Below are 22,130 nucleotides of genomic sequence, written 5' to 3'. Positions count from 1 at the left end.
CTTGCCTTATATGAACACTGTATCCAGTTTCCACCAGGTTACATGCATCGTCCACATTGACGGTGTCACGCCTATGCGCCTACCCTATCGCAGACCTTTTTTTTTTTTTTTAATTGTTAGTGAAACTATAACAACACAGCAACTCTTCGGCATATCTCTATCAAATTAAACCGTTTTAAATAGTTTGTTTGAAGTGGTTTCGGCTTCTTGTACCGTCGTTTACTATGGTGGGTTTCCCCTAAAAAGGGGCGCGGCCTTGGAGCTGGGCGATTGAAGACGCGACGCAGTTCTGGTCTATCTCTGTCCCAGACACACCCCTCTGCTGCAGTGATTGAGGTGAGGAGTCCTCACCTGGAGCTGGTTGAGAATCAACACAAATCAGCTGATGTCGTCACTGCTGATTGGCTGCTTCAGACCTGCAAGCCCTACTTAAGCTCCAGTGTTCCAAGATGGCACTGGGGGTCAGTGTTAGCAGAAGGCTTTGCATGCTGAACACTGGCCCTCCACCCTCTCTCCTCAAACTTTGGTTGTTAGAGACTTTGTGTCTTACATCACTTTTTGCATTAGTGCTTTTGTATTAGCATTTTGCTACTTATAGCTAACTTTACTAGCTCTCTTTTTGGTTAGCTCTTTTTGTAATGGCCCTTTGGCCACTTGACAGCCAACACGTATTCTGTGGTGTCTGCTTTAAAGCTGCAGCTACTGTCACTTACAGCTACTGTCACTTACAGTGGCTGCTGGCCCTTTTGCAGGCTTTGTGCCTTCTAATTTTGTAGCAAACTTTTACTATGTTAACTTTATCTCTGAAGTTACTTTCATCGGCCTTGCTTTAACCTATGCTTCTTTGTTAGCTGTAGCCTAACTATTTTCATGCATTTTCCTTGCTGGCCAGCTTATAGCTACTTGTAACTATTGATTGGTTACTACATACACTCACTGGCCTACTTAGATACTTTTATGTATAAAAAAATATTTTGAGTGATTCCTGTTTATTTCTGTTCATGATTTGTTAATCATAGAAGCCCTGTAGGGGTGTGTCGCCCTTTATTTGTTATTCCCTTTTCGTTTTTTATAGGTTAAGGAGAGTAGAATTGCCTTTTGTTTGTTTTCTTGTCAACCATTTTATGTGGAGCACTTTGAATTGCCTCTGTGTATGAAATGTGCTATACAAATAAACTTGACTTTTTGTTGAGTCCAATTTATAGGTAAAGTGATTGCGCTTTGGCCACCTTGACGCCATTGTGCTTCCCTTGTCCTTGGTTAAACTAAATAAATCCTTGTTTTTGTACACCTTAATTCAGCTTATTTCCCTTTTTCCTGGACTCTTTATGTTACACCTTTTCACTGTGTGTGTGTGTGTGTGTGTGTGTGTGTGTGCGTGTGCGTTCTACCTGGCAAGTTCAGTCTTTAGCTTGGCGGTCTCTTCAGCTAGCTGTATGATGCGTCTCTGCTGAGCTTCTTTCTCACTGGTCAGTTTCTGTCTCTCCTCAACGTCGCTGTCCTTCTGCTGGCTCGCCAGTTGCTGTACAGACACATCGAAAACAAACACTTTTTATTATTTTTCTGATTTTTTTTCTCCCCAGTTATACTTGGCCAATTTATCCCCATGCTGCCCTATTGGCTGCCCCGGTCGCTGCTCCACCCTCTGCCGATCTGGGGAGAGCCGAGACTAGCACCATGCTTCCTCCGACACATGCGCAGTAGCCAGCCACCTCTTTTCACCTGATGGGGAGCTTCACCGGTAGGACAGGGGAGGATCACGCTATTCCCACCAGTTCCCTTCCACCCCGACCGACCAAAGGAGGCGCTAGTGCAGCAACCAAGCCGGCGGTAACACGTGGATATGAACCTGCAACCCTCGTGTTGGTAGGCAGGGAATCTAGCGCTAGTCAGCTACACTACCCGGACGCCCCAAAACAATCAGGTTTAAGTGAAAGTGCTGCAGTAATGCTCAGAAAGTATTAGATTAGATCAGACGTGTGAGGCCTGTGGGGAAACTGGGCTGTGGCAGCAAATTAATCTACTCCAGTCCGCCAACTTGCATAGAAAGAAAAAAAAATTGGAACTTAAATTTTCATTCATTTTTTTGTATCTATTTCACTCTGCCAACTCACGTAAACAGATGATGAATGCAAATATCTAGAGTTTAGTATGTCATCTACTGTAGGTTCTGAAACTGCCACTCCCTGCAAGCATACATCAGGCTAGAGCTAAGAGAGCAGGGAGTGATAATAGGGAACTCCCCCGATATATGAATATATATGTAGGATATCTGCACGTAATCGGTATCGGCCGATAAAGGATAAAATAATAGAATGAAATATCGGCATCGGACCGAAACGAACATTTCTGCTGATATGACAGGCCGATAAAATGATGCTTTAATTATCCCCAAATGCTTGACTAAATGCTCGACGCCAAGTTGAAGTAGCTTTCCGATTTTGTTCAGTGAATGTGAAAAGAGAAAAAAGGAGCTCCCTGGATACTTAAGAGACCAATTTTAATTACGAAGTACAGAACATGTCTACTGAAAAAGTTAAACAATGTAGATCTTCAAGGATAGACAGGGGCACAAAAACGCAACGTGTTTCAACCTCTCTGGTCTTCGTCAGGCTGTATAGGCGAAGACCAGAGAGGTTAAAACGCGTTGCGTTTTTGTGCCCCTGTCTATCCTGAAGATGTACATGATTGATTGATTTTCTTGATTTTAAGTGTCATGCTTCCAATGAAGCCCAGCTCATATGGGCTTACAGGACACTTTCACTATGAAATGAAACTCATTCTCAACATCCTTTAGGTCACAGACATGGCATATCCTGTTCTCTTCTGGTATAGCTGTGAACCGCCCTACTTCAAGTCAAGGGGCAGGATACCAATTCTCAGCTGAGCACATAAAGACCTCTGGTTTCTGCTTAGATAGGGCTCAGGACCAAAAAGCTGCTTCATCTGAACATATGATCTAAGCTTAGACCATATGTAATTTGCCCATTCCTCTCTATAATTAAGAGATCACTTTTGTTTCAACATATTAACGTTACAGCAAAGCATGTTGTGAAAAAAGATATGCCAGGTCTGCCTCTCTCAGAGTAGAAAACATTTCCTTTATCCAGGGGTGACTGTGAGCCTTGTCCCAGTTGAAGACCTTCTTTGTTAACCTGCTCTCTGGCATATTGAGGCAGTTCCACAGCGGTATCATTTAGGGGTGGGGGAAAAAATCGATTCACCTAAGTATTGCGATTTTTAATGTCACGATTTTTTTAATCGATCTTTTATTCCAGAATCGATAATCGAAAAAAAAAAAAAAAGATTTGGGTGCTTGCAGTCAGGCCACTCACTGAACAGCAGGCCAGGCGCCGCCTACTGGTTTACTAGTGGTTTTATTACTTTATTAGTTAGTCTGAAGTAATAATTACACTTCAGGGTTAAAGTGGGTGCATCTCATTGTAAAATTGGACTTCAAACGGCCCAAATCTGGCTTCAAACGGCCCAAATTGGGCTTCAAACGGCCCAAATTTCACGCGCACGGCCCATATCGGCCTGGCCTGCTTGGTATCTAATGCCCGGCCTGAATTATGATCCCAGTCCGCCCCTGTTTTTAACTATATCGCCCAGCCCTACTCATGATATATAATATACAGTCTCTAGTGTATGATTCAACTTTTCCCATGTTCTAATCTAGTGTAAAAAAGCAAACAAACTGAAAAAAGAAAAGAAAAAAATAAACAAAAATCGCAATAAATCGTAATATCGAATCGCAATAATCGTAGAATCGCAATACTTAAGAATCGCAATATAAATCGAATCGGCACCCAAGAATCGTGATAGTATCGAATCGGGAGATAAGTGAATCGCCACAGCCCTAGTATCATTTCTCCCTTTAGTGTCTAATCTCCACCGGTTCCCAACCCATATCTCCCTGTATGGCAAGAGTAGGTACTGCATGTACTGTACTGTACCCCAAGGAAGCATCTTATGGCTCTATTCTGGATGGAATTGACTTTTTTGGCATCCTTGTAACCCCATACTCCAGCTACATAACTAAAAATAGGACAAACACATGCTTCATAGAGCTGTGTGAGTATGTGGAATAGGCAATGTCTTTACAGAATTTCACATTACCGATTATTGAGCCTACAGCTCTCCCTACAGAGTCTGCCAGTATTCCAATCCCAGAATCATAGGAGATAAATTCATCCAGAGTAAAGCAGAAGTATTAATTAGAATCTGTATATTCCGGATGCAGGGTTCCAAATTCTGCAGAGATCTTACAGTACCCTTTTTTCTGAAGTGCATAAATAAACATAAACAAAGAGTGCGCAAATTAACAGCAGCATAACTTACAGAGACAAAGAAATTAACAAGAAATATGTACAAAATATATATAAATACACACGCGCGCACACACACACACACACACACACACACACACACACACACACACACACAGACAGACAGACAGACACACACACACATACCTGTGCCCTGGCTTTCCATCGTTTGAGGTCCTCCTCCTGGAGCCTGCCATCAGCCTGCAGGGAGCCGTTCCTCTCTGACAGCTGGGACAGAGAATGCTGTAGTGGGCTGATGTCTGACTGCAGCTTCGTCACCTGACAGACAGCACAAAGGGGAAGAAGCTGTGAGCTTTATATAAGCTTAAGCATAGCAGGGCGTCCGGGTAGTGTAGCGATAAATTCCCTGCCTATCAACGCGGTGGTCGCAGGTTCGCGCCGCCACGTTACCTCCGGCTTGGCCGGGCGTCCATACGGGCACGATTGGCTGTGTCTGTGGGTGGGAAGCCGGACTGAGGGTATGTGTCCTGGTCGCTGCACTAGCGCCTCCTCTAGTCAGTCGGGGCGCCTGTTCGTGGCGGAATGGAACTGGTGGTGAATAGCGTGATCCTCCCACGTGCTACGTCCTGCCGGTGAAGCTCCCCGCTGTCGGGTAAGAGAAGCGGCTGGCAACTGCGCATGTATAGATCTGAAAGGGGCTGGGCTGTTGAGAAGCTGCCTATTCTGTTCAGACTCTGCATGGTTTAGTATCTGGTAGTAGCGGCACAAATATGAGGAAAGAGCAAAAACGAGTCACAGCTGATGCTAAACGAATGGGAGGCACATTCATGACGTGCAGTTGTGGGCAGGGCCTTACTTTAGCCTGAGCTTGCTGTAGCTCCTGCTCCAGTCTATCTCTCTCCATCTTCAGCATCCTTTGGGCTTCCTGGAGAGCGTTCATATTCTCCAACCTCTTCAGCTTCTCCTCCTGCTGGGACAGAGTCTTCACTGTAGCCTAACGGAGGGAGGGAGGTCAAACAGGCAGACATTAGGGCTGCAAAAAATCACATCTTGGTATTTTTCGGCTGAATGGCGACACAACATTTATCTGGGTATTTTCTATGAAGTGGGCTAAATGTTCAGTTGGAAGACAAAGCCACATGTGCGATGTAGGGCTGGGCGATATAGACATGATAGCATAACATCTTTGACCAAATACCTTGATGTTGATTTTGCAACAATATTGTAGGGATGACTATTGGTGCTTTCACAAAATGTTATTTTTTTAAATAAATAATCATCAGTATTGTGGATATGATGACTAAGTGTGTAAAGTAAATAATAGAACAGCTAGAACCGTCTGGTAAGTTCAGAAGATGACAGCATTTTAATGTGATGGAGCCTTTAAAACCAGGAAAAGACAACACTTATGCCATATCACGGTATTCAAAATTTAAGACAATATCTAGTCTCATATCACAATATCGATATGATATTGATATATTGCACAGCCCTAACAGACATCAATTACAATTAACAAACTTATTTCATCTTTTCTCCCATCCCTCCCTCCCCCACCTACCTGCATCTTCTCCCTCTCAGTGTTCAGAGCGTCCAGTAGCTCCTTCAGCTCTCTGTCTTGGTGTTCAACCCTCTGTTTGTAGCGGAGAGCTTCTCCTTCAGATGCCTCACATTGAGCCATGGAAATCTCCTTCTCGCGCCGAACAAACCTACAAGACATAAATATAAAAACATAGATATATGACATAGATCAAGTTTGTCAAATTAGAATGAAGTTGATTAAATGAAAAGCTTTCATGATAGCTGTAGAGCAGGGATACTCAACTTGCTTTGCCCGGGGGCCACTTTTGTGAAATGATAGGAGGCCAGGGGCCAGTTAATAAACAAACAATATACATTTTTCTGTAGCGGATTGTAGTTTTTTGGGGTGTCAGCCGGAGTTTAGTCTGACAATGTTGTGCACACCGGACAGTTAGTTAGGTTAAGTACATACATAAGTGCCTGGGTAGCGAGCAGACGGCGGGCGGTATTTGACAATTTAACTGGAGCTCAGTCAAACTTTATTTCACATTAGTTATTAGTCTCTAATTCACAATGAAAACTAACGTGAAATTATTAGGAAATGGTCGGGGGGGGGGCACTCTGCACCCTGTCGCGGGCCGCATCTGGCCCCCCGACCACAAGTTGAGTATCACTACTGTAGAGACTGATGGACGTTAAGGAGTCTGCATTTCTTATGTCCAGAACTCAAAGCACTTCTCAAGTGCAGTAACGCAAATACTACTGTAGGACTGGGCAATATATCGCTATGATATCAATATTGTGATATGAGACTAGATGTCTTTTCTTGGTTTTAAAGGCTGCATTGCAAAAATAATGCAGGCATGCATGCATGTATGTTGTGGAACTTACCAGACTGTTTTATGATTTGTCATGTTTACCCACTTAGTCATTAGTGTATATCCACATTACTAATGATTATTTATGAAAAATCTCATTGTGTAAAAATGTTGTGAAACCACAAATAGTCGCAGTATCGCTATCAAGGTATTTGGTCCAAAATATAGTGAGATTTGATTTTGTCCATATCGCCCAGCCCTAGCAAATGCACAGTCATCCTTAGTGTTGCAGTATTACCTGAGTATTTCTAGTAACTGTTCGGTGGTCTTTCCTTCTTCACTGAAGGACAGGTTGAGGTTGGCAGGTTGCTGCTGCTGCTGTTGTTGTTGTTGTTGACGACTCCTGGTGGCCATTTCATCCATCTGTTTGTGCAGGAGGCCATTCTGCTTCCCCAGCTCCTCACAGCGACGGCTGTGATTGGACAGATCTTCCTGCGGAGGCGGGCGAGTCGGAGTAAAGTTACATTTATGGCCGATCGGAAAACAAAGCTTACACAGAGCAGTGGTTCTTCAAGGTGGTGTACACACAGGGACACCTGGAGGTCTTTAGCAAAACTAGAACGACCGCACCGTGGATATATGCCTCGCCAAACAAGTGAGCACTGAGCAGTCAACATCCATGTCTGTCCAGACTTTGACGTTTGAGCTTGAAAATGGTGTTTGTGAGGTCACAGTGACCTTGACCTTTGACCACCAAAATCTAATCAGTTCATCCTTGAGTCCAAGTGGACGTTTTAGCCAAATGTGACGTGATATTATTACTTTTTTCATTTGGAGGGACTTTGCGACCCCCAGCCCAAAGTTTTTTGGGGGTCATGGCTCAAAAAGGTTGAGAACCATTGCTCTCTAGGCCAGTGGTTCCCAACCTTTTTTGTCTTATGTAGCCCTTGAGCTGTTTTGCCAGGCCAATAGTACACCCTCACTAATGCCTGTTGATGATGCTCCTAAATTTGTTCTATAACTTTTAGTGTAATAATATGCAGACATACAAGTAAATCCATACAAAATAGATGTTTCACTGAACTGCCAGTGTGTGGGCATGGCCTTCTCTTTCCTTTTGTCACCAGACTCCCCTAAACCTGAATCTGGAGCAACAGCAACTGGATGTTTTTTAGCCATTTATCAGGAAAGTAACAGTTGACACCTGTCGGGGGGAACTAGTTGTGGTGTGCACGTGCCATTTTAACAATGGGCTTATGTTTTTCATCATTTTGGAAATAAATTGTAATCCCAAATCTTTCCAAGTAACCCCTGCAAGCTGATCAAGTACCCCTAGGGGTACACGTACCCCTGGTTGGGAATCGCTCTAGGCTACCATCTCCTCCGGACGCACGGTGGTTAGCACTGTTGCCTCACATCAAGAAGTTCCCGGGTTCGAACCCCGGTCATTGCCAGGTCCGTTCTGTGTGGAGTTTGCATGTTCATGTGGGTTTCCTCCCACCATCAAAAACATGTATGTTAGGGTTAATACTCCCGCCAGTGTCCCTGACCAAGACACTGGCAATCCATCTGGAGTTGGTCCCCAAGTGCTGCACTGCAGCTTCCCATTGCTCCTAGTTCTATGAAAGCTTCCTAATAGAGGATGGGGTCAAATGCAGAGGACGACGTTCCCCACAGGGACAATAAAGTATAACTCAACTCTCTCCTTGTACCTTCAGCTGTCTCCAGTGTTGTTTACCTTCAGCTGTCTCTCCAGTGTGTTCCAGGCGGTCGTTTTCTCCTGCAGGAGGGAGGTGGTCTTGCTGAGTTGCTCCTCTAGCTCCCTCGTGCGCTCTGCTCCTTGTTGGGCCTGTCTCTTCCGCTCCTGCAGGGCCACCACGTCGGCAGCATGCAGCATCAGCTCTCGCTCGTACTTGGCCTGCGCCTCGCTGGCCAGCTGGGTCTGGGAGGAGGAGAGAGGAAGTGTCTATCAACAACAGACATCAAAACTCCTGTACAAATCTGGCTGGAAAGCTGTCAATGTAGTAACACAGGTCACTTTTTTTATTTTATTTTTCTGATTTCCGCCGCATTTTTCCCCCAATTGTACTTTGACAATTCCCCCTGCTGGCCCACCCCCTCTGCCGATCTGGGGAGAGCCATAGACAACACACATTCTTCCTCCAATGGATGTGCAGTTGCCAGCCGCATCTTTTCACCTGACAGCGGGGAGCTTCACCGGCAGGACGTAGCACGTGGGAGGATCACGCTATTCTCCCACCAGTTCCCTTCTGCCCCAAACAGGCCCCCCGACCGACCAGAGGAGGCGCTAGTGCAGCGATCAGGACACATACCTTCATTCCGGCTTCCCACCCCCAGACACAGCCAATCATGCCTGGAAGGACGCCCGACCAAGCCGGAGGTAACACGGGGGCGCAAACCTGCGACTCTCGTGTTGGTACGCAGGGAATCTATCGCTACACTACCCGGACGCCCCGTAACAGAGGTAACTGTGTTCTGTGGCATTGCTTGATGATTTTTCTTCTTCGCCATAGTGTTGTTGTAGTATAGTATAGTATAGTATAGTATAGTATAGTATAGTATAGTACACCTATATAAGTAGCCCAATGAAAGACTTGATGTTGTATGTATCAAATGTTGAGTAAGATACTTCCTTGTTAGCACAAAGATACTGAGCTCGCTAAATGAAAATATGCAGGCAAAATAATGCTTACACAGAGCCTGGCAGAAATCTCCTATCTCCAATTTCGCAAAGTGTCAAACCAAAAGCGTTTTTGGAGCTGCCAGTCTTTCTGCAATTCATTCTCTATGTAAGGACGCGCTAGACGTGCTCCTCTTTTAATGAACGCACCTGGCGTTTAAACGCTGGTGGCGTCTCGTCTTTTTGGCGGAGCGCTCTGGGCGTTTTAAAGCTGAAAAAGTTTAACATTAGAGGAAAAGCGCGCTGCTCATCCTTTCCACTCCTCCTACCGAGGGATTCTCGACCTCCACTGCTGCCAGAATTGGCTTTTATGTTGACAGTGAACAACATCAAACAGACAAAACTAGCTGGCTACCGTCCGTGTGGTCGTTGTGCTGCTATCTGTACTGCACGCTAGCAGGAGGAAACAAAACGGAGTACCGTAAATTCCGGACTATAAGCCGCGGCTTTTTTCCCGTTTTTTGGCCCCCTGCGGCTTATATAACGGTGCGTCTTATCTATGGATTTTTTCAGAAAAAAAAAAAAAAAATACAAATAAAATCTCTCTTTTTTAGCACTCTTTCTAACTATAAATCCACTTCTGTTTTAATTTCCTCTCTTGCCCTCTTTTCACCACACCGCGGACACTGTGTGCACTGTAAAAATAAACAACGGTGGTGTTGTGTTATGTTGTTTTGTTGAAATGTTACGGTAATACGGTAAATGGGAGCTTCCTCAAACAGCCATCTCTTTCCCGACAATCCCCTCTGTGCGTGACCACTTACATATGGTAATTACGGTAAGCAAACGGCCACTCGGCCATCAACTCCCTCCCCCGACTACCAGGAGAAAATCACAAACTTCGGCGAATTCACACAAAGGAAGATCAAGGAATATTCACAACAAGACGAGCAGTAGAAGCAACACTCTCACTTACCATGGGGAAGGTACGCAGAAATTCACACGACGCAGCTTTCAAGTTGAAAGCAGTCAATCTCGCATTAAAAGAGGGAAACAGAGCAGCCGCGCGTAACCTGGGCATCGATGAGTCAATGGTGAGGCGTTGGACGGTGCAGCAGGAGGACAAACACAAAGGAAGATCACGGAATATTATAGGAGTGTGAAAACATCCACAATCACCAACGGGTTCCAAAACGCTGGACTGCTGCGGGATGAAGAGGATGACGCCGCCACAGCTGGCGCTGAGGGCCGTCAGAGGCTTCAGAGGCTGTTCGATGCCGACAGTGATGAAGAGGAGTTCGTTGGTTTTGAGTGACAATGAAGGAGAGAGGAGAGTGGTTGACGAAGCCACCCTGAACCTGTTCGTTTCCGACACTGAAGATGAGGACTTTGGTGGTTTCAGTACGCAGGAAGAAGAGGAAGACGAGGATTAGTGACTTGACTTCTCTGGTTACAGGTTTGCTGCACATATAGCCTATTGTTGTGTGATTTTGTCTGGGGATTAGTGACCTGACTTTTGTTTTGTTTTGTTGAAATGTTAATAAATGGGAGCTTCCCCAAACAGCCATCTCTTTCCCGACATTCCTCTCTGTGCACGAACCCTTTCATATGGTAATTAAACATCAAAACACCCGCGGCTTATAGACCGGTGCGGCTTATAGAAGAAAAAAATAGTCAATTTTGGTCCCGCGGCTTATAGACCGGTGCGTCTTATAGTCCGGAATTTACGGTACAAACAAAACGTTCCGTGCGCTGTGTTTTGTGCAGAATGGAAGCGCTCTCGACATGATTTTCATAGCGTTCTGACTGAAAACAACGCTTTTGGTGTGAACGTCCCCTTAGAGTCAATTCAGGTTAAAGCAGAATTCCGGTTGGACCTTATTTTTGGCTTTTTTTTTTAATGATTTTCAACTCACCCTGAAAATAAATGTTTGAAATCGCAGCACGACATGCAACATTATCGTTGCACTGAAAAAGTGGCGAGCAGCGGCCTGAAACAGAGGAAATGCGGGCATGTGTAATGCGTGTATTTACGTCCTGTAAATAGCTTCTTTTCTAACATGCAGCAACTCATATCATTATTATATCATAGCGAGGTGAGAAAATGGCCGCTGTATTTACCTTGTTGCAGCAAGCCTGTTTGTTTACCCTGTCTGTCTGCTGTCCGTCACAAAGGCTCTCGTTCCTCCGCTCCTCCGTTTGTAATCCACATCATGTTATTCATCAAATAAATACGGGTGGCCATCGAATTCAACTGCCTCGTCTATATTCTCAAAATGAGATAAATATCAGCGGCGTGTAGCATGCTATGGGCTACTACGGCGGCTTCATCCACTGCTTTGAGAGTCCCCGGATGAGGAATACACTCCATGGAGGCAGACAGAGGGACCGTAAATATACAGCCCGCCAGACTCCTGCCTGTATGATATAATAATGAAATGAGCCGCTGCGTGACAGAAAAATAAGATATTTACAGGACGTAAATGCGCGCGTTACACATGCCCCGCCCCGCGTTCCTCTGTTCCAGGCTGGGCATTGCGTTGTGGTGGATGGATTTGGAACATTTCTTTTCAGGATGAGTTATATTGGCCTCATGTATCTAGTACAAACCTCATGTTGTAGATACAAACATGCATCTACAAACCAGTTCTAAAGCTTCTGGCATACTCTTTGCGCCCAGCCAAGCGCATAGGGCGCGCGGCGATTAGGACGTCATCACACAGGGCGTGTCGGGGGGGCGAGGCCTGAGCGCAGCGCGGCGCGTCCATGGAGATTTTTCTATCAGCGTGTCGGGTTTTGCTGCCTGTGCCTGTGAGATCTCCGTGGTAGGCTATCAGCGGATATCTGCTGTGATTGAGTCCTCACCGTCGTAAAGTCGCTTCAAAGCATGATGTTCGATTATAACGAACTAGTTGTGTGGCTTAGCCTTCCCAAATGTTGAGGGTCGTTTTTTAGAATTTAATATATAGAATTGGGAACGTTACATTCAATTTAATTCAGACTGCCTGGCACTGATCGCTGCCATTTCTGGAGCACTCATTATGTTCTGTTTTGGCCCGCGCCCTCCGTGGAGCCGCGCCTCCAGCGCATGTGCGAAGAGTATGCCAGAAGCTTTACACTTACTAGAAATATAAGTGCGTCAGTGGGGAAATCAACTAGATTGGCAAAAAAAGACTTCCTGGATATAGACCCTTTTAGAGTGGCCGTCACAGGGTTAGTTGCGCAGTTTCGGCTTCAGTTCCTCAGAACTGAAGCCGAAACGAGAGAGATCCCCGGAATACAGGAATATAGCGTCTATACGCATACGGCACAAGACGTCTATATATATATATATATTTATATATATATATGTTTTTGTAGGGTGTGTGTAGATATGCATTATTAAAACCTGCTGCAGGCTGTCCTGTGTAGCCTTCTGCTCCTGTGTGACAGCAGCAGCGGCTCTCTCTAGCGCCTCCTGTTGTTCTGCTTGGCTGGTCTTCAGAAGGCGCTTCAGCTCGCACACCTACACAAGAGAGCAAAGGAAAGTAACTACAGTAACAGCACTGCGGTAGACATTTCTGTAAGAATGATCCGAGATCGGAAAGTAGAGACATTGTTTGCATTGAGCGCTAGATCACATTTTGCCTGCAGTATTTAAAGGTGAATTCAGCTACAAGGCGCCTGATGGATGTTGGATAAGAATTTTGGTATTAAACAAAAGGCCAATCTCAAAGCTGCCTACCCAACTCCTATAGCCGGCCGCCAATTTAACTGAGAACTGATAACATGCAGAATAAGAAGGGAAAGTCCAGAGTTTCCTGAGAATTCCGGGAGATAAAGACATTTTCAGTGCAACAAAGACCAATTAAACTGGCCACTACCAGTAATCTCACGGTCATGCGAGAACTACTGAACTGTAGTTCACATGAGCTCACATTATAAAACGAGAGAATTCAACAAAGAGACATAAAATAGCATAATAGTATTATGCAAAATAGAATAATTTCCTCCACAACTACCAATGTTTTTGAAAATGTACATGGATCTAACCGTAGATGTGTTTACGTGTAGTCTTTTCTGGGTGTGTGTGTGTGTGTGTTAGCCCTACCTGCTTCTCCACAGCGTCCACAGCCTTCCGCCTGTCTTCTAGCTGCTGCTGCTTCTCCACCTCCACCAGCCTCTTCTCCAGCTGCTTCTGCATCTCATCCGCCTGCTTTAGCCGGGCCTCCAGGGGGCAGCGCGACTGGACGACAACACCAAAAGTGGGGTTATTGTGTGTGTGTGTGAGAAAAGAGCAGAAGACGTGACAACGAAATGAGGACAAGGAGCTATATGGTAAATGGCCTGCATTTATATAGCGCTTTTAAGCAAAGCGCTTTACAATCAGTAGGTACATTCACCCATTCATACACTGATGGCGGCAGGTTACCACGCAGGGTGCTGGCACACCATCGGGAGCAATTTGGGTTCAGTATCTTGCCCAAGGACACTTCGACATGCAGACTGGAGGAGGCGGGAATCGAACCACCGACCTCTTTTATCCAAAGCGATTAGTGGACGACCCGCTCTACCTCCTGAGCTACAGCTGCACCGGTATAACCCGCCCCAGCTATAACCAGGGGTCCTACACATTTTCAATTAATTTTTTTTTTTGAAGATTTGTCTCGTGTCCAATATGATTTACGCAGATAGACATCTTGCTCCTGCTGACTAGGTCATATCACTGTATAGATGAAGATTGTTCTTCACAGCCACAAATATCAGAATATGTGAGATGTGATTTTATAATTCCATATTTTTTCTTGACTGGATTTGATTTTGGTGCGTATTTGATATAATGGATGCTGAGAGTGAACATCAACAATCAACAATATGAACATCCCTCTGAACATTATTCTTCACATCAACAAAAAATGTGAACTCGGGAACCACAACATTTCCCATACTTTTTTTTTTATTCTTAAACTATTCAATGTTTTATACTTTTCCAGACCTGCGTAGGAACCCTGTATACCTGTTTCTCTTTCTTCAGACTGTCTTCCAGAGTCAGCACCACTGACTTGTACTGCTCTACAGTGGTGTTAGCATTCTTTAGCTGCTCTGCTAGCTCGCGGCTCTGTTCCTCAGCGGCGTGCAGACGACCTTTCAACTCTACAAGTTCCCGATCTGAGTTGGCGGCCTGCTGGGAGGCTGACTGTGCTGGAGCTGAGAACATACAGAGACACAAGCACAGGTTTGAATGAGAGATCATTATATCCATCAGTAGTAGCACTAGTAGTAGTAGTGTTCTGTCACATTCCGCAGTACCACAGCTTACCTCTGAGTGATGCTCTGAGACCGGATGCCCTGGTTGCTGGGGTGGCGGCAGTATTGCTAGGGCTGGCTGTGGAGGTGGCGGCCTCAGAGGAGGCGGAGCCTAGCTGGGTTTTCAGCATTGCCACCTGCTGTTCAGAACTGCGCAACAACTCCCGGGTCTTCTTCTGTAAAGTGTTCTGGGTCTCCAACTGTTTCTTAGCTTCTAGTAACTGAGCCTGAAAAGCAGGGAGGGGTTGATGGAGAGAGGGTGATTAACAAAATTATATTGTTGAATCATCTGATTGCTCGTCCATTGCAAAGTTCTCTTGATTGTCCGGTTGTTTTTTAACTTGACTGATTAAACTAATAACATAATAACATGAAATATGATATACAGTTGAGTAGTAAGTGAATCTGAGAGAAAGTGATTCAAGGTTTGTTACGTTAGTTCATTTGAGCCATTTGGAATTCCTAATCGATTGAACCAAAAGAAAATAACTTCCGCACACTGTCTGCAAATGCAGAAAGTTTTATTTAACAGAAAGAATAAGGTTTCGGTGGAAAACGTTATTCTTTCTGTTAAATAAAACTTTTTGCATTTGGAGACAGTTATTTTCTTTTGATTCAGTCGGGTTTTTCCTCCTTCGACGCACCTGTCATTTTTAGGTGTGCAGAAGCTTTGCTCCTTCGAATCCCTAATCGATGAAATGCTCACTATGACCGACATAATAGCTGCTGCTGAATGGCAGTAGAGGAAGCTGTGACCACTGACTAAAAACAATGTATGCATATTAAACATAATACATACATCCATACTGCGTCCAAGGGTGTGTCTCTGCTCTACTTCCTGGTCCAGCTTGGTCTTCATGGCAACCAACTCCGCCTCCAGACGCTCAATCTGGCTGTTCATTCGCTGGCGAGTCTCTGTCTCTGTACGCTCCATAGTCAACTAGACAGATGAGAGAGACACAAGAAATTCATGTTACTTAACTGCAGTAAATAAAGTCATCTGGACATGATTTATATGGTTTGACTGATTTTTTTGAAGGCCAAGCATTCAATTTGTCTCCCTGAATGTGATCACTGTCAGGGTGGAAAAGCCTATACAGCTATAAATACCTGTATGGTCTTGAGGTTGGTGAGCAGTAGCTATAAATACCTGTATGGTCTTGAGGTTGGTGAGCAGTAGCTATAAATACCTGTATGGTCTTGAGGTTGGTGAGCAGTAGGTTCTGGTTACGTTGCTCAGCCATCATGGCTTCCTTCTCCCGACAGAGGCGACCTTCTGACACCTTCATCATGTCTCTCTCTTTGGTCAAGTTCTCTACTCGCACCTGCAGGTGGAGAGGATAGAAGGGCGGACAGGAAAGAAAGCAAGGAGGAAACAGTGAGAAGGGATAAATAAATCAGCACCTCCAGGACTGCAATATCGTGGAGGTACTGATACTTTTGAGTTTTTTGGTCATCATTACAGCAGTTTTACTCCAAAATTGCCGTGCAATCTTAAAAGTATTAGCTGCTCCTAGTTCTAGGAAGGTTCCTAGTAGAGGATGGGTCAAATGCAGAGGATGAATTTCCCCATGGGGATAAACAAAGGTTAACTTAACTTAGTGTTACGTAATTTTGGTTTTACAGTCAAATTGAAGGATTGAAGGATATGCGCTAGGCTTGCCGTGGTAGTCGGTGTTACCGGTGTTACACGGTGGTGGGGTATACACCAATTACATAACATGCCCACCGGTAACACCGTTCATTTTTATAGAGGAAATGAAAGAAAAAACTCCACGGTTTCAGCGTACGCGGTGGTAAATTACAAGTGCTCCCTCTGGGCTGCAGTGTGGCTACAGCGTTCATCATCTCTGGTTAGACCGGCAAGTAACGTTAGTTATATGTTATCATCCACTTCCGGTGGCGCTGCTCTGCTGGCGACCCGGGCTCTAGTGCTACTGTGCTGATTTTGCTTTTTATGTCTACGTTTATGTTTGTTTATTGTCTGGTACACGTTCTCTGCATTGCGCTTTTCCTGTGGAAGTGTGGGACAGCTGGGGTCTGGTTGTCACACGAGAATACTGATTCGATTTGTCAATCTTTGCAATAGTGCAATCTTGTGCCTAGCTGGCACTCTTCCTGTGTTTTAGTGCAATGCTGTGACTGTGACCGTGTCTGTTCTGTGTTACCGTGTCTGTTACACCGATGTTGGTACAAGCACTTTCTGCCCAAGACTAATTTCTAGAGCTGCCGAAAATAATCGATTCAGAGATGCATCGCGATGCTTAATAGGACGATTCTGAATCGATTAACAAATATCAAAAATCGATTATTTAAAAAAAAAAAATTTTTTTATAATCAAATAAAATAGAATGTAAGTACATGCAGTTGTTTATTTTAATTATGGATCATAATACAATGCAATTCCAAATGCACTTTTATTTTAAAAGTAGCCACACAGTGAGAAAAAAGAAAGTGAGAAAAAATAAATCATGTATTGCGGAAAAAGTGATGCATCGATTTAAGATGCATCGCGATGCATCGAGATGCATCGTATAATCGAATCGAATCGAATCGTAGACTTGTATAATCGAATCGTATCGAATCGTGAGATCAGTGAAGATGCACAGCTCTACAAATTTCCCTCCTGGGACAATAAAGTTTATCTCATCTCATCTCATCATCTCGTTATGAGCACAATGCCCCCCTCATACACATGTAGGTAAGACCCTTAGCTAAGCCTGTGTGTGTATTCTGTTGTCACTGAGGGTCATCTCTCTCTTTTTTTTAAACCACAGATAAAAGTCCTGCTAGCATCGATGTTAATACCACAGTCTGCAGCATCGATGCTAACTTAGCATCAATTACATATTTTTTTCTATCCCATTTTTATCCCCCATTAGTGCTAATTTTTAATTTATTTATCCTGGTTGCTGCTCCACCCTCTGACGATCTGGGGAGAGCCGAAACTGGCTCCATGCTCCCTCCGAGACATGGGCAGTAGCCAGCCGCTTCTTGTCACCTGACAGGGGAAGCTTCACCGGTAGGACATAGCACGTGGGAGGTTCACGCTATTCCAACGAGTTCCCCTCCCTCCGAACAGGCGCCCCTAACGACCAGAGGAGGCACCACATCAGCATCCAGGATATTGCATGTTTTGGTGTGGGGTTCCTATATGAAGGAAACCCCCAGGGAGCACATGCAAAACTCCACACAGAAAGGCCCTTTTGACGACCCCACCCGGGCGGTGGGCACTCGAGGACATGCGGACGGGCACGCACTCCTTCAGCGCTCACAGCGTCCCAGGTGGGAATCGAACCTAGGACCTTCTAGCTGTGAGGCGATGGCGCTTACCACTGCGCCACCGTACCCCAACCAACGTCTCTTTTGAGAAAGATTGTCTCCAGGAGGGTCTGAAATGTTGTCTGGAGTCGGATGCAGCCATGAGTGCGTATTGTGAGGCCGCCAGTGTTGTGACTGTGAAAGTCTTGATATAGTTCCATGTCAAGCGGTCGGCGAGCCTGCCAGCACAGCCTGCGTACCGCGCCTCGAAAATGTGACTCGACGCAGCTGATGCGAACAGTATAATATAATATAGATGGGGAGATAACAGGAAGAGAGTGAAAGCTATTACCAAGTATATGCACTACATTCTCTCCCTGGGCTAACTTCTAGTCATTGAAATCCTAGTGAAATCACACAATTGACTCATTTTACTGGGGAGTCCCCTGGGAGCCCTTGTCAAGCACAGCAGCGGGGAGGGGCTGACTGACTGGACTGTGAGGACAACTCAGGAGCTTTGTTGTTTATTGTACCTCATACGGTGTCACCGGTAACACAGATGTTGTCACGTGTTTATTACCCGGTGGGAAAATGTCGACACCGTGGCAACACTAATATGCGCTCATCTATCCATCCATGTTTGTATACATCTCTTGCTCCCTGCATCTCCCCTTCCATACCTCTTCCAGTGCCAGTTTTTCGTTAGCCTGTCGTAGGTCCTGGGTCATGGTGTGGATGATCTGTTCGTGTCGCTGGATGGTGGTGACCATTTTGCGGTTCCTGTCCTGTAGAGCGGATATCTCTCTGCGGTGGGCTGATGCCGTTTCCTGGAGCATCTCGTACCTGACATACAGAGAGACACAGAGGGAGGCAGACAAACAGACAGAAAACACACAGAAAATAATGATTATCTGAAGAACTGGAATGGGGGGGGTTAGGTCAAACTTCCCTTTAGGGCTGGGTGATATGGACCACAAATCACTCCTCTGTATTTTTAAGCTGAATGGCGATGCACAATATATTATCTCTGTATTTTTTTACAAAGTGGGCTAAATGTTCAGTTCTAGGTCAAAGACACATGTGAGATGAAGGGCTGGGTGATCGGGACAAAATCAAATATCACAATATTTTTTATTCAAAATAATACCTTGGTGTCAATATTGCAACAATATTGTAAGGATGACTATTGGTGCTTTCACAAAATATGATTTACACAATGAGATTTTTAATAACCATCTGTAATGTAGATATAGGCCCAATCCAATTTCTTATTTTTACCCCTGCCCCTCGCTTTTGCCCCTTGCCCTTCAAAATGGAGCCACAAGGGGTCGTGTTTGAAAACAATCATCATTTTGCCAAACTGGGAAAATAAAGCGATTTATGGTTCTAACAGATTGAATGAAGTCTGCAGATTCTCATAGATATACTATTTTGTCCTCATATTGCATATATCCACTAATTAAATAATTAAATTATTGATAACTTATTGATATTTAAATTATAATATCAGTTGCCTGGTTTGCTCAGGAGTCACTGAAAAACATGATTATAACATTATAGTGCACTAGTAGGATAGTATATCCAAATTTACATTGATATTGTACATATTCTGGTTTCTGGTTTCATATTCTGTAAAATGCCAACATTGGCGATTGGGTTGCTGGCTCCGGTTTTGAAAAATAACTGATTTTATAGCTGCATATATAGTCACGTTTCAGTGTTCAATGCTTTACACCAGGGACACTCGACTTGCTTTGCCCGGGGGCCACTTTTGCAAAATGACAAGCATCCAGGGGGCCTGTAAACATCCCAAACAAATCAATAAAGGGTCTCTCCAAAAAGAAAATTAACCAAACATGACTTTGTGCACAAAGGATAGTTAGTTAAGTTAAGTTAGTTCAGTACACAATATTGGACAATTTAGCTGGAGCTCAGTCAAACTTTATTTAATGTTAAGTTTTCATTGTGAATTAGAAAATGGTCGGGGGGGGGGGTATCACTGCTTTACACCATACCTCTTGTTGTTAAACTCTAGCTGTGACGCCAGCTTGGCCTTGAAGGAGCGCAGCTCCGTCAACTGCTTCTGCAGCCGGTCGTTGGTTTCATTCATCATTCTGTCATTCTCTGCCTTCTCCTTCTTATACAGAGAGAAGGAGTCGCTGAGCTGGATGGAGACACACACACACAAATAATAGTTATTGAATTTGATATTTAATTTTTTCCAAGTTCAAGTTCATAGGAACATTAAAAGAATGATGTGTGTTGACTACAGTCTTGAGGAAGCCGTTCTAACCAAGATGCTGAAATATCAACAGTGTGGGAGAACACCATTTCACAGCTAGGCTACGTTTTTTTTTTTTTTATATCTTTGGGAGCCTGGGTCATGGTGCTGGTTGTTTGTTGTGAGGGCCCTCAGATCCCTGGTCTCCCTAAAGCGCAAATTATGCTCAAGCGAAATCGCCGGCGCTGACTGTGCAGCCTGGGCGGACTCTGCAGCAGCAGCTCTGTGTGTGTGTGTGTGCATGCGCGCGCGTGTGTGTGTGTGTGTGTGTGTGTGTGGGTGTGTGTGTGTGTACCTGTTTGAGTGCAGCTTTAGACTGTGCAGCCTGGCCGGACTCTGCAGCAGCAGCTCTGTGTGTGTGTGTGTGTGCATGCGCGCGCGCGTGTGTGTGTGTGTGTGTGTGTGTGGGTGTGTGTGCGTGTACCTGTTTGAGTGCAGCTTTAGACTGGGCAGCCTGGGCTGACTCTGCAGCAGCAGCTCTGTGTGTGTGTGTGTGTGTGTGTGTGTACCTGTTTGAGTGCAGCTTTAGACTGTGCAGCCTGGGCTGACTCTGCAGCAGCAGCTCTGTGTGTGTGTGTGTGTGTGTGTGTGTGTGTGTGTGTGTGTGTGTGTGTGTGTGTGTGTGTGTACCTGTTTGAGTGCAGCTTTAGACTGTGCAGCCTGGGCTGACTCTGCAGCAGCAGCTCTGTGTGTGTGTGTGTGTGTGTGTGTGTGTGTGTGTGTGTGTGTGTGTGTGTGTGTGTGTACCTGTTTGAGTGCAGCTTTAGACTGGGCAGCCTGGGCTGACTCTGCAGCAGCAGCTCTCTGTGTGTGTGTGTGTGTGTGTGTGTGTGTGTGTGTGTGTGTGTGTGTGTGTGTGTGTGTACCTGTTTGAGTGCAGCTTTAGACTGTGCAGCCTGGGCTGACTCTGCAGCAGCAGCTCTCTGTGGAGTCGAGCGAGTAGCCGGGACCGCGGGCCGAGGCTGAGGAGGCTGTGAGGAAGAGTCTGGACCTGGAGACACACATGGAAACATGACCTCATCCTGTATGGACTGTTACATTAGGCTGTGTTCACGCCCAGCCCGTTTGGGTCCATTCATCCAAACCCTAGACGACTTTTACTTACTTATTTACTTCTTTAGTTTGGTTTGTTTGGACAGGTGAGATCGATGCCCTTCAAACTCTGTTGTGTTCTCAACACAAACCACACTTCAGGCCACTTGGAAGTAGACTGAGACCCATGTTTTCAGGGTGTTTTGAAGGGATCTCTACTCTGTTTTGGATGATTCATCTCAACAGCTGATGATTATTTTAAGTATACTGTTAAAACACATCTCATCTACCAAATGGAAGGATTTCTTGCTCACAATCCTTTGTGGCATGGATTAAATGAGGCTAATATATGCAGCTTTAGGGTCCTTACACATCAAGAGCGATGCGAATATACGGCACGAAATTGCGATGCGAGTTTTGACCCACCTGTCAATCACAGCCACAGATGTGTACACGTCGGAAGCGAATTTCTGAAAAATCGACCGCGGTTCGAAAAAATAAACACCGCAACAACGCTCAGCGAAACTTCGCCGTTAGTATGCACGGTTGCATTGACTGATATAGGTTCGGAAAATATTATTGACGTGCGAATTAATCGCATGGAAAAAACGCTCCCGATGTGTAAGGACCTTTAGAGTTGTACATAAGCTGTGTGTGTGTGTGTGTGTGTGTGTGTGTGTGTTTATTTATTTGTACCTTGAGGAGGCAGAGTGAAACCAGTACTCTGTGACAGCAGTATCTTAAACATGTCTCTCTGTCTGGCGCTGGAGTCGGCCAGCTGTTTCTGCTGGTTCCTCTGCTCTCTCAGCTGCTCCACCTCCTTCTGCAGCAGGTCTCTGCTCGCCTCCAGCTCTGATACACTGGAAAGACCCAGAGAGATGCAGCTCAGGGTTATAAAACATTTAATACAACTCCACTGCTGAGCAATGCTCTGCGCCATATTTTTGACAACTGCAAATGGCAAATTAACTTGCCCTTTGAAATGCATTGTATTCATGTCT

General features: G+C 45.0%; 1 protein-coding gene across 1 annotated transcript in view; it reads right to left on the bottom strand.

The window, feature by feature from the left end:
- Positions 1-22,130, bottom strand: part of LOC310798143 (nucleoprotein TPR-like) — a gene marked incomplete at both ends in the record, with an annotated part of 70,441 nt that overhangs the window by 21,413 nt on the left and 26,898 nt on the right. Inside the window, 16 exons of the mRNA XM_083660626.1 lie at positions 1,392-1,522; positions 4,476-4,607; positions 5,146-5,283; positions 5,851-5,998; positions 6,927-7,120; positions 8,367-8,570; positions 12,658-12,774; positions 13,360-13,494; positions 14,266-14,456; positions 14,569-14,782; positions 15,355-15,495; positions 15,746-15,880; positions 18,497-18,659; positions 19,832-19,980; positions 20,964-21,088; positions 21,826-21,989. Of these exons, the coding sequence (XP_083516752.1) occupies positions 1,392-1,522; positions 4,476-4,607; positions 5,146-5,283; positions 5,851-5,998; positions 6,927-7,120; positions 8,367-8,570; positions 12,658-12,774; positions 13,360-13,494; positions 14,266-14,456; positions 14,569-14,782; positions 15,355-15,495; positions 15,746-15,880; positions 18,497-18,659; positions 19,832-19,980; positions 20,964-21,088; positions 21,826-21,989 (2,481 nt within the window). The remainder of the gene's footprint in view (positions 1-1,391; positions 1,523-4,475; positions 4,608-5,145; positions 5,284-5,850; positions 5,999-6,926; positions 7,121-8,366; positions 8,571-12,657; positions 12,775-13,359; positions 13,495-14,265; positions 14,457-14,568; positions 14,783-15,354; positions 15,496-15,745; positions 15,881-18,496; positions 18,660-19,831; positions 19,981-20,963; positions 21,089-21,825; positions 21,990-22,130) is intronic.

This window comes from Poromitra crassiceps (assembly GCF_964638095.1).
Source record: "Poromitra crassiceps genome assembly, chromosome: 25".
NCBI classification, from domain to species: Eukaryota; Metazoa; Chordata; class Actinopteri; order Beryciformes; family Melamphaidae; genus Poromitra; species Poromitra crassiceps.
The sequence above is the reverse complement of the archived record's forward strand: the minus strand, read 5'-3'. Positions and strand labels throughout refer to the sequence as shown.